The sequence below is a fragment of the Heliconius melpomene genome, chromosome 1 (genome assembly GCF_056956725.1).
Source record: "Heliconius melpomene rosina isolate 202511_hmr_F chromosome 1, ASM5695672v1, whole genome shotgun sequence".
Classification (NCBI taxonomy): domain Eukaryota; kingdom Metazoa; phylum Arthropoda; class Insecta; order Lepidoptera; family Nymphalidae; genus Heliconius; species Heliconius melpomene.
The window spans coordinates 14,830,790-14,842,660 of NC_140389.1; the positions used below are offsets into that span (position 1 = coordinate 14,830,790).

Genomic DNA, 11,871 nt, shown 5'->3' on the forward strand with positions numbered 1-11,871 from the left:
CTTATATTTATTCAGCTGATTAAAAAAGGTTTTGTTAACATTGGAATGCCCGTACCGTAGATTACCGTGATCCTGTCAAAAAAAATCAGCTGTCAAATGTTATTCTACCAATTAAAGGAATTATTTTTTCGCATAATAATAAAGCATTTTAAGGTTTTATTTATTTATCATGTGTTTACTCAGTGCTACATGATTTTATTAAGTGAAACTGAAATAAATATCAGCGTGTTTAATTGTGATAATTAGAGAAATGGATGAAAGTGAATTGTAAGCGCCTTAATTGGTCATAATGTTACGCCTAGTTTTTAAAGAAGTAAGGAGAAAATATTCTTAAAATGAGTCAGCATAAGTTCTGGAGAGGTATTGCAGCTTTAAAAATACCATCTTCGCAGCAAGTACCTGACAAAATTGTGAAACTTTGTTCTATGAATGGTGATTTCATTGTTTTAGGAAATGACCATGGCCTTTATTACTGTACTTTTAATGAAGATAGTTTAAGCTTTAAAAAAATTAGTGGTATTTCTGCCATAGACATATCATACCATAACGATATCCTTTATGTAATTGATACACATGGATGTCTGTACAAAACAAATTCTGGTTTCAAAAACAAGGAAGAAATAATTGTTAAAGAGGATGCAAAGTGTTGCCCTCATGGTTTTAAAAGTAACAGCTATAAAGTAAAATTTCGAAATGTAGTGACAAGTGATTTTGGTCAACTATTTATAAGTAGTGATGGCCACCTGTGGGGTTCAGGTATTATGCCCCAAATCTCTTTAGATACTATCCATATTAAGAAAGTTCCGTTTTTTGAAGGAAGAACAGTCTACAGTGCATCTATAGGTCAAAATTTTGCTGCTGTAATAGCAAGAAAAAATGTTAGACAATCTGGCAACTGTGACACTGATAGTGAAAATGATGATGAAGAAGTATTTGCTTCTAATTGCTCTCAGTGCCAAACTATTATAGGGTTAGCCTCCCCAGCTTCAGTACCTTCATTATCTGAAACCTGTCCTCTAGGTGTCCATATAAGTAAATCTAGTGAAGACTCAAGTAGTACTACAGCTCCCCAGACTGACGTCCATGTGGATGCCCAAAGTATAACAGAGGATTCTAGTCCCTCTTCAGAAGAATCCAAAGTTGCAAAATGTGAAGCCATACAATATGTAAATAATGATTTAGAGTTAGATAATAATGCAGTCTTGGAAAATAATGAAAATATTGACAGTGAAAATGTGGAAACCCCTCATGAAAGTACAGAAAAATTAAATAATATTTTTATAAATACTGATGCAGCCCGGCAATTTCTTAGTAGACAGTTATCATGGGTATCAGCAGGAGAAGATTATCTGGTTGAGTGTACAGAGAAGCCTACAAGAATAATCAAAGAAAATGTTTCAAATCTTACTAACTTAGTATATGAAGGAGTTAAAACTGTAGGAGATAAAGTAGCTACTTTATCAAGACATGTTAGCGGTAGCAGTGATAATAATGACACAGTTGAACTTCCAATACAATCATTTAATGATGAAGTAAATTCACTGATGTATAGTTGCATCTCAACTAAATTTGAAGACCTTCAGTTCTCCACTAGCACAATTAGTAGTGAAAAAGAATTTGAAACCACCAGAAAAAATGAAAATCTTAAAAACATGTCTAAGCTAGGAAAAAACATATTAGCAACAGAATTATGGACTTGGGGTGACATATCACATGGACAATTGGGTATAGGAGATACTGTAAAAAGAATTAAACCAATGATTGTAATGAGTTTATCTGGTTTTGGACTTCAAAAGGTTTCTTGTGGGAAATGGCACTGTGCAGCTTTAACTTTAGATGGCCGTCTCTTTTTGTGGGGCTACAACCACTTTAAGCAAGTTAGCTTTGATTCCAGAGATGATAAAAGTGGTCCAAAACAGTTTACTGAAAATTCCGACAGTGATCGCATAAGGGACATGATAGCTACAGATAATCATACTCTTGCTTATACACAGAATGAAAATATTTTTTACATGGGAAAACATACAGATAGTTTTACAGAAAGTGTAGTCAATCTAAATAAGAAGGTAGATGAAGAATCCCATGAAAATGATAAAGATGTGACACTTGTAAAGGAAATTCATAATTTTAGTAATAAACCTGAAAATTTATGTTATCATTGGAGAGTTTTATCTTCAGGCAATATTAGTTATTGTTCTGTTGAAGAATCTACTATTTGCCCAGAGTTCCAAAACTTGTCAATTGCTCAAAGATATTTAGAAGAATTACTTCTAATTTATCAATTGTTAGTTAAGCCTTTTCTAAAGAAGAGTAAAGCAATAGCTTCACATTCCAATGTATATGAAACAGTTTGTGATATTTTTGGTGACATATTAAATGTTAATGCTTTGAATGTTCTATCTACCTGGCAGTATGCTGAGAAGCATATACATGAATGTGATATTTCATTGATAAAAAATTTAGAAGAGTTTATTTTTTTGTATAAAAAGTATTACATAGCTATAAGTAATTTAATTGTTATTGGTGGTTTCGCTCATATAAACAATATTGTTGATGTACCATCAAGTATTTATAATTTATTTAGTGATCAATTACCTACTAATAAGCAGAAAAATAATAAGAAAACTTTAGAGGCAGTTGTAGGACTAGCTTTCGTGCAGCCTTTAACAAGGTTAAGCTCATACAAGTGTATAGCGCAGTCACTTCTGCGTCATAGAATGAAAAGGAAAAAAGAGGAATCTAAATCAAATATGGAAGAAAAAATAAGTAAAGTTATTTCTTCATTAGACACCTTAATTGAAGAACAAGAAAAAAAACGTAAAGAAGCTGATGTTACGAAATTATTTTGGGAAACAATAGGGAAAAGTTTGGATCAATATAGAACTCCAGAAAGACGCGTAATAAGAGAATCTAAATCACGTCCACTTAATTTGGTAAATCCAGGAAGATTTAGCAGTCACTGGTTCGTACTTTTCAATGACTTGTTCGTCCATGTCAGTGGTAATTCACCCAGTATTCACCCTCTAGAAACATTGTGGGTCGAAACTGTTTCCAATACCGACTCTGTTCAGAATGCCATACATCTTACAACTCCTGAGGAATTAATATGTGTAACAACAACATCAGAAGAAGAAAAAACTGAATGGATACATTGCTTGAATTCTTCAATACGAACAGTTTTAAATAAAGAATCTACTTACAAGCCACCAGCAGTACGAACCGCTAGTTACACATTTTCTAATAAGAACTCGTTCTACAAAGAAGCCAAATATAGCGGCAGGTGGTTAGATGGCAAAATACATGGGAACGGCAAAGTAGAATGGCCCGATGGGAAATTTTATGTGGGGCAGTTTCAACTAAACACATTATGTGGTCACGGTAAAATGGAAATCCCTGGAGTAGGCAAGTAATAAATGATAATAAGTTAAATAAAAACTTAAAAAATCAGCTTCACGCTATGTCCCGCACACAATAGAGTAAGCAGAGGGAACCTAATGTTAATACACTGTAAAATCCAAAGGTCACTCACTCATCACGAAATCTCAGTAACTACAAGTGCTAGGAATCTCAAATTTTGCATAGGAGTTACTTATAGGACGTAGGTGCTCGCTAAGACGGGAATTTGCAATATTCGACTTCTAAGGGGTTGTTTTTGGGGTCGAAAGTTTGTATGAAACTACGTTACTACAAATGCTAGGAGTCTCAAATTTTGCATAGACGTCACTAGGACGTAGTCATGGAGACAGAAATTAATAAAATAGTTCACGCGAGTGTAACCGCGAGCGGGCCGCTAGTATATAATAAAGTTATTATATTATTAATATATTCCGCCGAGTTGCCTAGTCGGAACTCGACGCCGCCTCTGCCTCGACGCCAGAGCAAAGGAATTAAAATATTAATTTAAACAAATATCCTCGAGTGGGGATTGGACTGACAATTTGTCGCGGTTACAGTCAGATACTTGTGTCCCTGGCCTCAAGTTAAAAAAATTACATTTCAGCGTACCTGTAAAGTACAAAAAAAGGGCTAAAAAGATATCTAAATATTCTAATACACAATAATTCTTATCAAAATAATATAATATTTCAGGATTATACGAAGGCCAGTGGAAAGATAATTTACAAAGTGGCTACGGCGTTATGAAGTACACTTCTGGTGACATTTACGAAGGCTACTTCAAAGATGGTCATCCCCACGGGCATGGTATAAAAAAACAGGGTGATTTTACATCTTCAACTGCAACCATATATACGGGAGAATGGGTCGCTGGCGTCAAACACGGTTATGGTGTGATGGATGATATAGGAAAAGGGGAAAAATATCTTGGCAACTGGGCCGATAATAAGAAACATGGCTGCGGTTTAATTGTGACGTTAGATGGTATTTACTATGAAGGATTGTTTACGCAAGATACGCTGACGGTGGGTATTGCTTATATTATGTAATTATATGCTGCAATAACTTGGACATTCGTATATTATGAGTGAGACATTATACTATGATTGCAGAACATCCCAATATTTTAAATATCATTAAAATATTGCTGGTTTTCGATGTATTTAGTTTCTTTTAAATACTGCTTTAAAGCAGAAGAAAATATACCATTGTTTATCTTGGTTGATCGGCGAGATAGACGTGGTATATATATTAATCATATTTTTTATTTTTCATGCTAAAATTGAACTCCACATCACTTTATTTAAAACAAGAGTCACAAAAAAGTTATTAAATATTAAAACGTAATAATTTTGCTAATCTTTTTTCTACTTATAGGGTCATGGCGTAATGGTCTTCGAAGACGGCACACATTATGAAGGTGAATTTCGATCTGCAGGTGTCTTCTCAGGGAAGGGGGTTTTAACGTTTTCCAGTGGAGATAAAGTCGAGGGCTCCTTAAATGGCGCTTGGACTGAGGGAGTAAAGATATCAAATGGAGTTATGCATCTAAATGTATCCAATCCTGCCCCACCGCCCAATACGAAGCCAAAGTAATCTTATTTATTTAAATATGTTAAAAAAATTAAGGTCATTTGTTAATTTGATCCCCTTTATTGCTTTGGTAAACACAGTCCATTGTTGAGCAATTCGAATTCGGGAGAAAAGCAAAAAAACTGCCTTAACACTAATTTAATAAAAATAATGATGTGTGATTTATTTTTATATAAAGTTTTGGTTTTTCGTATAAATAAAACTTACGTCTTAACTTAAAAGCAACACTTTGAAATAAAATTAAAAAACAATTAACAAAAATAAATAAATCACTTATAATTTGTTATTACAATAAATTTTTCTTATAATTTGTTCATGTCATTAGTAACCTAACAATTTTTCTTTTTACTTTACTATTAATAATAATTCTTATAAATAAGATTAAACCCAGCATTTAAAAGAAAGAATGTTCTTTATAATTATAATTAATTAATTCTAGCTCATTCGGAAAACTAAGTGTCGCACCAAATAATAAATGGAATGCGATATTTCGTCAATGTTTCCAAAGCATAGGAGTTTCTGAGACCGCCCTTACTCCGAACGGCAGTCACTTCGCGAATGGCACCTCATATTCTGAAAACGTTAAAATATGGCAAAATGTAGCAGTTGCTATATCGTGTTCACATAAAGAGAAACACACGAAAATTAGTGTCAAGAAATCTAATAATTCGGAATTAGAGAAGTCAGTGGATTGTTTAGAAGTTATACCTCACTTTGGTCAGAAAACGCTCACGTCGAATGATTATACGGAGTTAAAGCTGTATTTACATAATGTAAGTATAAATGATTTGTGGAATTTAGATATCATATTAATTAATTGGTGTTGAAGATAAAACGATTCTCTTGTTTCTTTCACGTTTATCCTTCCATTGTGACTTGTTTTAAGAAATGTAAATAATTTCTCGATTATTGTATAATTTCACTGGCATTTAAAGGAAAGAGCCACAAAACCTAATGTATATCATATGGGCTTTACTTTTTATTATATATAGGAATTGACGTTAGATGTATATTATCTGATACTTTTCTTCTTTTTTTATATAAAACCCATCATCAACTTTTTAAAAAATATTATGCTGATTCGGTTCTCTAATTTACCTCCCTTTAAACCCTACCAATCTGTTTTTCAACTATTTAACAATTTATCTTTTAAAATCCAATTAGGCATGTGAATCCACCCACCACCCACTCGGCCAACTGGTCCTAAGTCTTACAAACGCGTTCAACACTACCTACGGCGGTGTAAGAGTGCATCCTTTACTCTTGAGCCACGCTGTGAAGGAATTGAAGAGTATTACTTCAAGATTGTACCAAGTTGTTAGACTTTTGTTTCCTTCGCTCCCAATAGAAGGAACTGATGTAGTGTTGCCTTTAAGTGGTAAGGAAGACATGGAAGGGGTGGAAGATAGTAATCCTATTGATGGGTGAGTTAAATATTTTAACATCAAATACGTGTTATTATTATTATTATTAGAGATGCCAACGTGACGCAGAGGCCAGGAACCTTCCGTTGTCCCATTTTCCGCCGAATTCTTGAGGCATTCCGTGTTGAGTCACTGAACTCAACCTCTGCTTCGTAGCCGGAACGGAGAAATGCAAATAAATCATTCCACCATGGGGGAATCGAATGCACAACCGTTACTCTAGCTTATGTTTCCATATTTAAATCGCAGTGAGGTAGTGTCGGCCGCATCCCTGCTGCAGCCGGCGCTGCTACCGCGCGTGCACCCCGCGCTCTTCGTGCTGTACGCGCTGCATAACAAGCGGGAGGATGACCTCTACTGGCGGAGGCTCCTTAAGTGGAACAAACAACCGGATATAACACTTATGGCGTTTTTGGGGATTGATTCGTGAGTTTTTTTTTCATTACATTACTAAAGCAGGTTTACTTTCTTTAAACAATAGACCAGTAAAGAAAATCTAAGTGCCAAGACTATCCATATGGCGTGCTATGTGACGAACGCGACGTTACCTTAATAGTACGTCGACGTAAAGTTTTAATATCTTCTAATTGTGACTTGAACCCACAATCATCACGCTATTAGATGCTATTCCACTGTACTAAGATGATCTTATTAAATAACTCTACCCTAAAAATACAAATCCTACACGAGGGATTTTTTTACAAAGTAAATATGAATAAAATATGAGCATTCCCAGGTGGAATGATTATATTATATGCATATCTTGTTAGGAAAGTAAAATCCAACAAAACCAATATGTATAATCTATATTTGCATTATTACTTCTACCAGAAAATTCTGGACAACATCATCAATAAACCCCACAACGTCACCAACGTTGTCTCCCAAAAGAGAACAATTATTTAACGAAGCAGTTGAAACACTACAACAATTGAAAACAACATTCTCCCCGATAGAAAAGTTACTTGTAATAAGAAGTACATTCCAGAAGATGACAATTGCTGTTCAACAAGAGTTGGGTGGGTATATTTTTTGGTGTGTTTCTGTACAATAAAAATGAGCGATAAACATATTAGGACTATGTAAATAGTTGATGTAAATTAAAGGACAAACGTACATAAAAATAACAATTATTTTTATATACATTGTTTTATTCTTCCCCAGGTCAACACTACTTGTGGAGTATGGACGAGTTGTTCCCAGTTTTCCACTTCGTAGTAGTTCGAGCTCGTATATTACAACTTGGTTCAGAAATACACTTTGTAGAAGATTTCCTTGAGCCGGGCATGCAGCACGGGGAACTGGGCCTAATGTTTACAACTTTAAAGGTAAAAATTATAAAAAAATAATCTTATTGATATATGTGGATAAGATTCGTTATATCGTTGCGTACTTGTTTTCGCTAAACATTTCAATAATCATTTTGACATTTTGAACAAAAAAGGTGGAACTGAAAGTAAAACCATATTACTATTTATTTTTCTTAATGATGTGGAAAGGAACCAATCGCTGAAAAGAAATCGTTTTGTGTATAATGTCCATTACGCGAAATAAAAAGCTTTTATTGTAACATTTTCTAACTAATTTAATCTTTTATTAAATTATTTTGTCTTGTATTAAAAATGTAATTCAATTATATCTCTTCAATTACAGGCCTGCTATTTCCAAATATTACAAGAGAAGATGTCCATCAACTCGTAATTTAGTGATAATTTTAGCTTATTTATATAATACAGTAGTGCGTCGATTATCCGAACCAATTAAAGTTGTTAATTGTAAGCATAGGTGATCGGATTTTTCTTCGAATAATCGAACTTCATTCAGATCTACACATTTATTCTTATTAAAATTAAAAGCATATTTACTTGCATAATTATATATTTAATCACAAATAGGAATTAAATATGAAGTACAAATAATACCACATATACCGCGGTAAGTAGTTTGGATAAACGGTCGTTCAATTATTCAGTTGACGTTCGGATAATCGACACTACTCTATAATAATATAATAATGATCTCGCAATAATTATTAGGTGCGCTTAAATGTTTTGCAAAAATAACGCTGTGTTCGTGTTTAGTCCTTAGAGGTAAACTTTGAGATTCCATTTTTAATATTATTAATTATAATTCTATGACATTTCGCAAAGTATTGTTATAAATTTATAAGTAATATTATAGCCCAAAAATTATTATTAGAAGTAGTTATAAATTCGAGAATTTTTTTTCGAAATGCTTTATTTTAAAAAAAATAAAGAATCAAAATTGCAATAAACATGTTGTCATTAATATAAGTAAAATATAATTTACAGAAACCTACATAGGTAATATGAATACATATTATATTTATTATCGTTTATTTTTTTACAATGGAATACTTTAAAGACTAATTTATATTTGGTTGCAGTTTTTTTAATATCATAAATAAATCGTTTTGCGTGAATATATGAATTACTTTTATATTAAAATTTGTGCCAAAGAAAGCAATATATTGCATACGTAAATTATTTAGGCTTGGCTTAAATGTGTTACACCCTATTTACTTTTTTTAGAAAAAAATTGTAGATATAAGCTTGTTATGTCTAAAAATTTGTTAAGTATCTACTATACTTATTGATGTTAGCTAAGCTGAAAATCGTTTCTATCTGGGGTCGTTGCATTAATTAAATTTATTCATTTATTTCAAACTTGTGGTAATCGCGACAGGTTGGTTAACACTAGGTTCCCTGCCAACCCTGCTATGTGCGGGATACAGCATATATTTTTTTAAATTTAATACCAAATTAGTACATACATTAAATTTTAAGTTATTAGGTATGACGTAGTCATTCTTTTATTGTGCTTTAATAATTTTAAGTTTTATCCATTTTAATTTCTTGCCATGCATGCTTGTGCATGCATTTTTTTTACTTAAGTGGTTTCTTTTTACTTAAGTTATTTGTTACATTGAATAATGTTTTATTTTTTATCTGAATAACTTATAGGTATGTCGATTATAAAATGTTTTTAATTGTTTTTTTTTTCTTTTTTAAAAAAATACAATAGTCAAAGCGTGAGTACAAAATTTAATTATATCAAATGGTTTACAATGTAAATAATTTGATAAAATAAAATAAACTAATAATTTATATAAGAGTTTTTAAACGAAGTGGATGTTCCCGAAGTCCTACTACTGTTATATTATATCTTTAATATCATTATTTTTCCAAATAATTCATGGCCATAAATTGATATTTTTTATATATTTTTTTTTTCATTTATAAATATCCGTAATTAATGTAACAGCAAGATTTAAATTCCTTCATCCCTCTTCGTTATTCACTTCTTTATTTAAATAAACTACTTCAAGCTCACCCAGAATAATGGCAAAGTTTCCCCAAACAGAAATTAAACTTTTAATAATTCCAGCAGCTAGTGTTTTATCAAACTTTATATATTATGTATAAATTAACGATTCTTACCTCCTGAAGTATGTATTATAACATTTCTAATAATTTCATTATTTTTTTTAATTACTTAGACAACTTCTACACTAACGTCTCTCTCACTTTCACAATAATAATATACTTCATATAGAAAATAACCAAAATAAATAAATATGATAAGAAATCTACAATTAAATAGGTACGCCTAAGATTTAGAGAAAAGTTTTATTCATAAATTTACGTATGTATTTACGTACAAATTTATTTTCACAATTCAATACTCCGAAATAAGTGTTCTCACGAACAAGAGGCCATTAGTGAATACTTAAATAGTTTAACAATTTGCGAACAATTTTTTTTCTATGAATATAAATGATAAAATGATGAACGAATGTTTTTGTTATATATAGCAACTTGTTATAAAATTAAGTACATATACCATATCATGAGAGTGAAAATGATGAAACCTATTTATATCTTAGACAGTAAGGTAGTGTGTAAATTTGAAAAAATATATTTATTAAATTTCAATAAACGTTTAGAAAAACTGATTTGATGTTATTAATCACCTTTATCATTTTTTTAACCTTAATTAGTGTGTTACCTTATTTGTAAAATGTTACCTTTTTTGTATTGAGGCAGTAGCCGGAGAAGACAGTTTGTTATGAGTTACTTCATTCTCTAGTAGAAAAACGGGGCGTTAAGTTTCGCCACACAACACGTAATGTTAAACATCGAAAATTGAGCGATAAGTGTTATAAATTCGTTTTAAGATATTCATCTTAACTAGCTGCTTAGCTTGCTAAATAAATTATGAAGCAGCAAAATACGATATCTATGCATAAAAGTACACTAATTAATCGTAATTATATTATAATAATTAAAAATTAAAACGTAAATAATACACACATAGTTTATTAAGGCTATTTATTTCATTCCTATAAAATAACATACCAAATGTCTCTTTTGTACAACATCATATCAAAAATGTACACCATATTATATAAATTTCGTGTCGGGTAAATGTTACCCATCGATTCCTATTTCCTTGATATTACATATAAATATTATAATTATCGTTCGCTTATCTAATCTCTGATAGGTAAAAACTTGTTATAGGTACTGTCGTGTAACTTAAAAATATAAATATATATATATATTACAAAATTTGTGTAATAAAACAAACGTGAGCTCTTAATAATTTTAATTGGAAAATTATTTTTTGATTAAACATTTAAGTAACACAAGTAGAAAAGAGTGGAAAACAATTTGTAAAAGGACAAAGATTACATAAACTATGGCGTTAAAAAAAGTAATTAAAAATTACACGACAAGTCCACACTATACAGATATATCTACAATATGCCAACACCTATTTATTGTATTTTACATAATACAAATCAAACGATATACTGTTCACATAAATTCCAAACATATTGCACTCCTCTAAAGAACTGGAAAATATTGTCGTATTTCAAGCATAGTATAAGAAATATTTATAAATAAACGAATTCTGATTTAACTATAACATTTAATGTGACATCTATTCAGTACTATACAAATCGGATAATAGCGTTTTACATACAGAATCTAGTGCAATCATTTTTTTTTTCTATTTACTAATAAATATATTTTCATTAGAAGCTCTTTTAAGATTTAAAGGAAGTATAAAAATTCGTAGCTAAAATCTATAGTTAAATAAATTTAATATTAAAATGTCTGCATGAACTTTTTTTGCTGACGGTACAACCCTAGTCTCGGGTCGTACTGTGCGGCAGTGGCCCAGGTGGGAAGCTATTATTAAGTATAGTCAGGGCGTAATAGTGGATTCAAATATTCTTTTTCATTCTATTGTAAATTCTTTTCAAACTCGTTAATTTTTAAAGCAGTGAGGTGAATATTCTGAAGCATTTTTTGGACAAAATATCTAATAACTTCAAAATCTTAACTTATAGCCCATAGTAACCCATAAATATTAGAGGAATACGTGGTCAATCTAATTCAATATAACTGCATCAAATCCTTTATGAATA

At 31.3% G+C, this 11,871-nt stretch overlaps 1 protein-coding gene across 1 annotated transcript; it reads left to right on the forward strand.

Annotated features, from left to right (window-relative positions):
• Positions 1-190: 190 nt before the first annotated feature.
• Als2 (Amyotrophic lateral sclerosis 2) lies at positions 191-9,541 on the forward strand. Its single transcript, XM_085190671.1, has 9 exons — positions 191-3,402; positions 4,090-4,421; positions 4,774-4,988; positions 5,429-5,762; positions 6,154-6,413; positions 6,663-6,839; positions 7,245-7,432; positions 7,578-7,741; positions 8,067-9,541. The coding sequence occupies exons 1-9, from the start codon at positions 336-338 to the stop codon at positions 8,112-8,114; spliced, it is 4,785 nt and encodes a 1,594-aa protein (XP_085046797.1). The 5' UTR covers positions 191-335; the 3' UTR covers positions 8,115-9,541.
• Positions 9,542-11,871: the final 2,330 nt, after the last annotated feature.

Excerpts from the sequence above, each read along its gene's own strand:
- Als2 (XM_085190671.1), top strand. The coding sequence starts at position 336 with ATGAGTCAGCATAAGTTCTGGAGAGGTATTGCAGCTTTAAAAATACCA. Across the intron at positions 5,763-6,153 it reads TAAAGCTGTATTTACATAAT|GCATGTGAATCCACCCACCA; the intron begins GTAAGTATAAAT and ends AAATCCAATTAG. Across the intron at positions 7,742-8,066 it reads TAATGTTTACAACTTTAAAG|GCCTGCTATTTCCAAATATT; the intron begins GTAAAAATTATA and ends CTTCAATTACAG.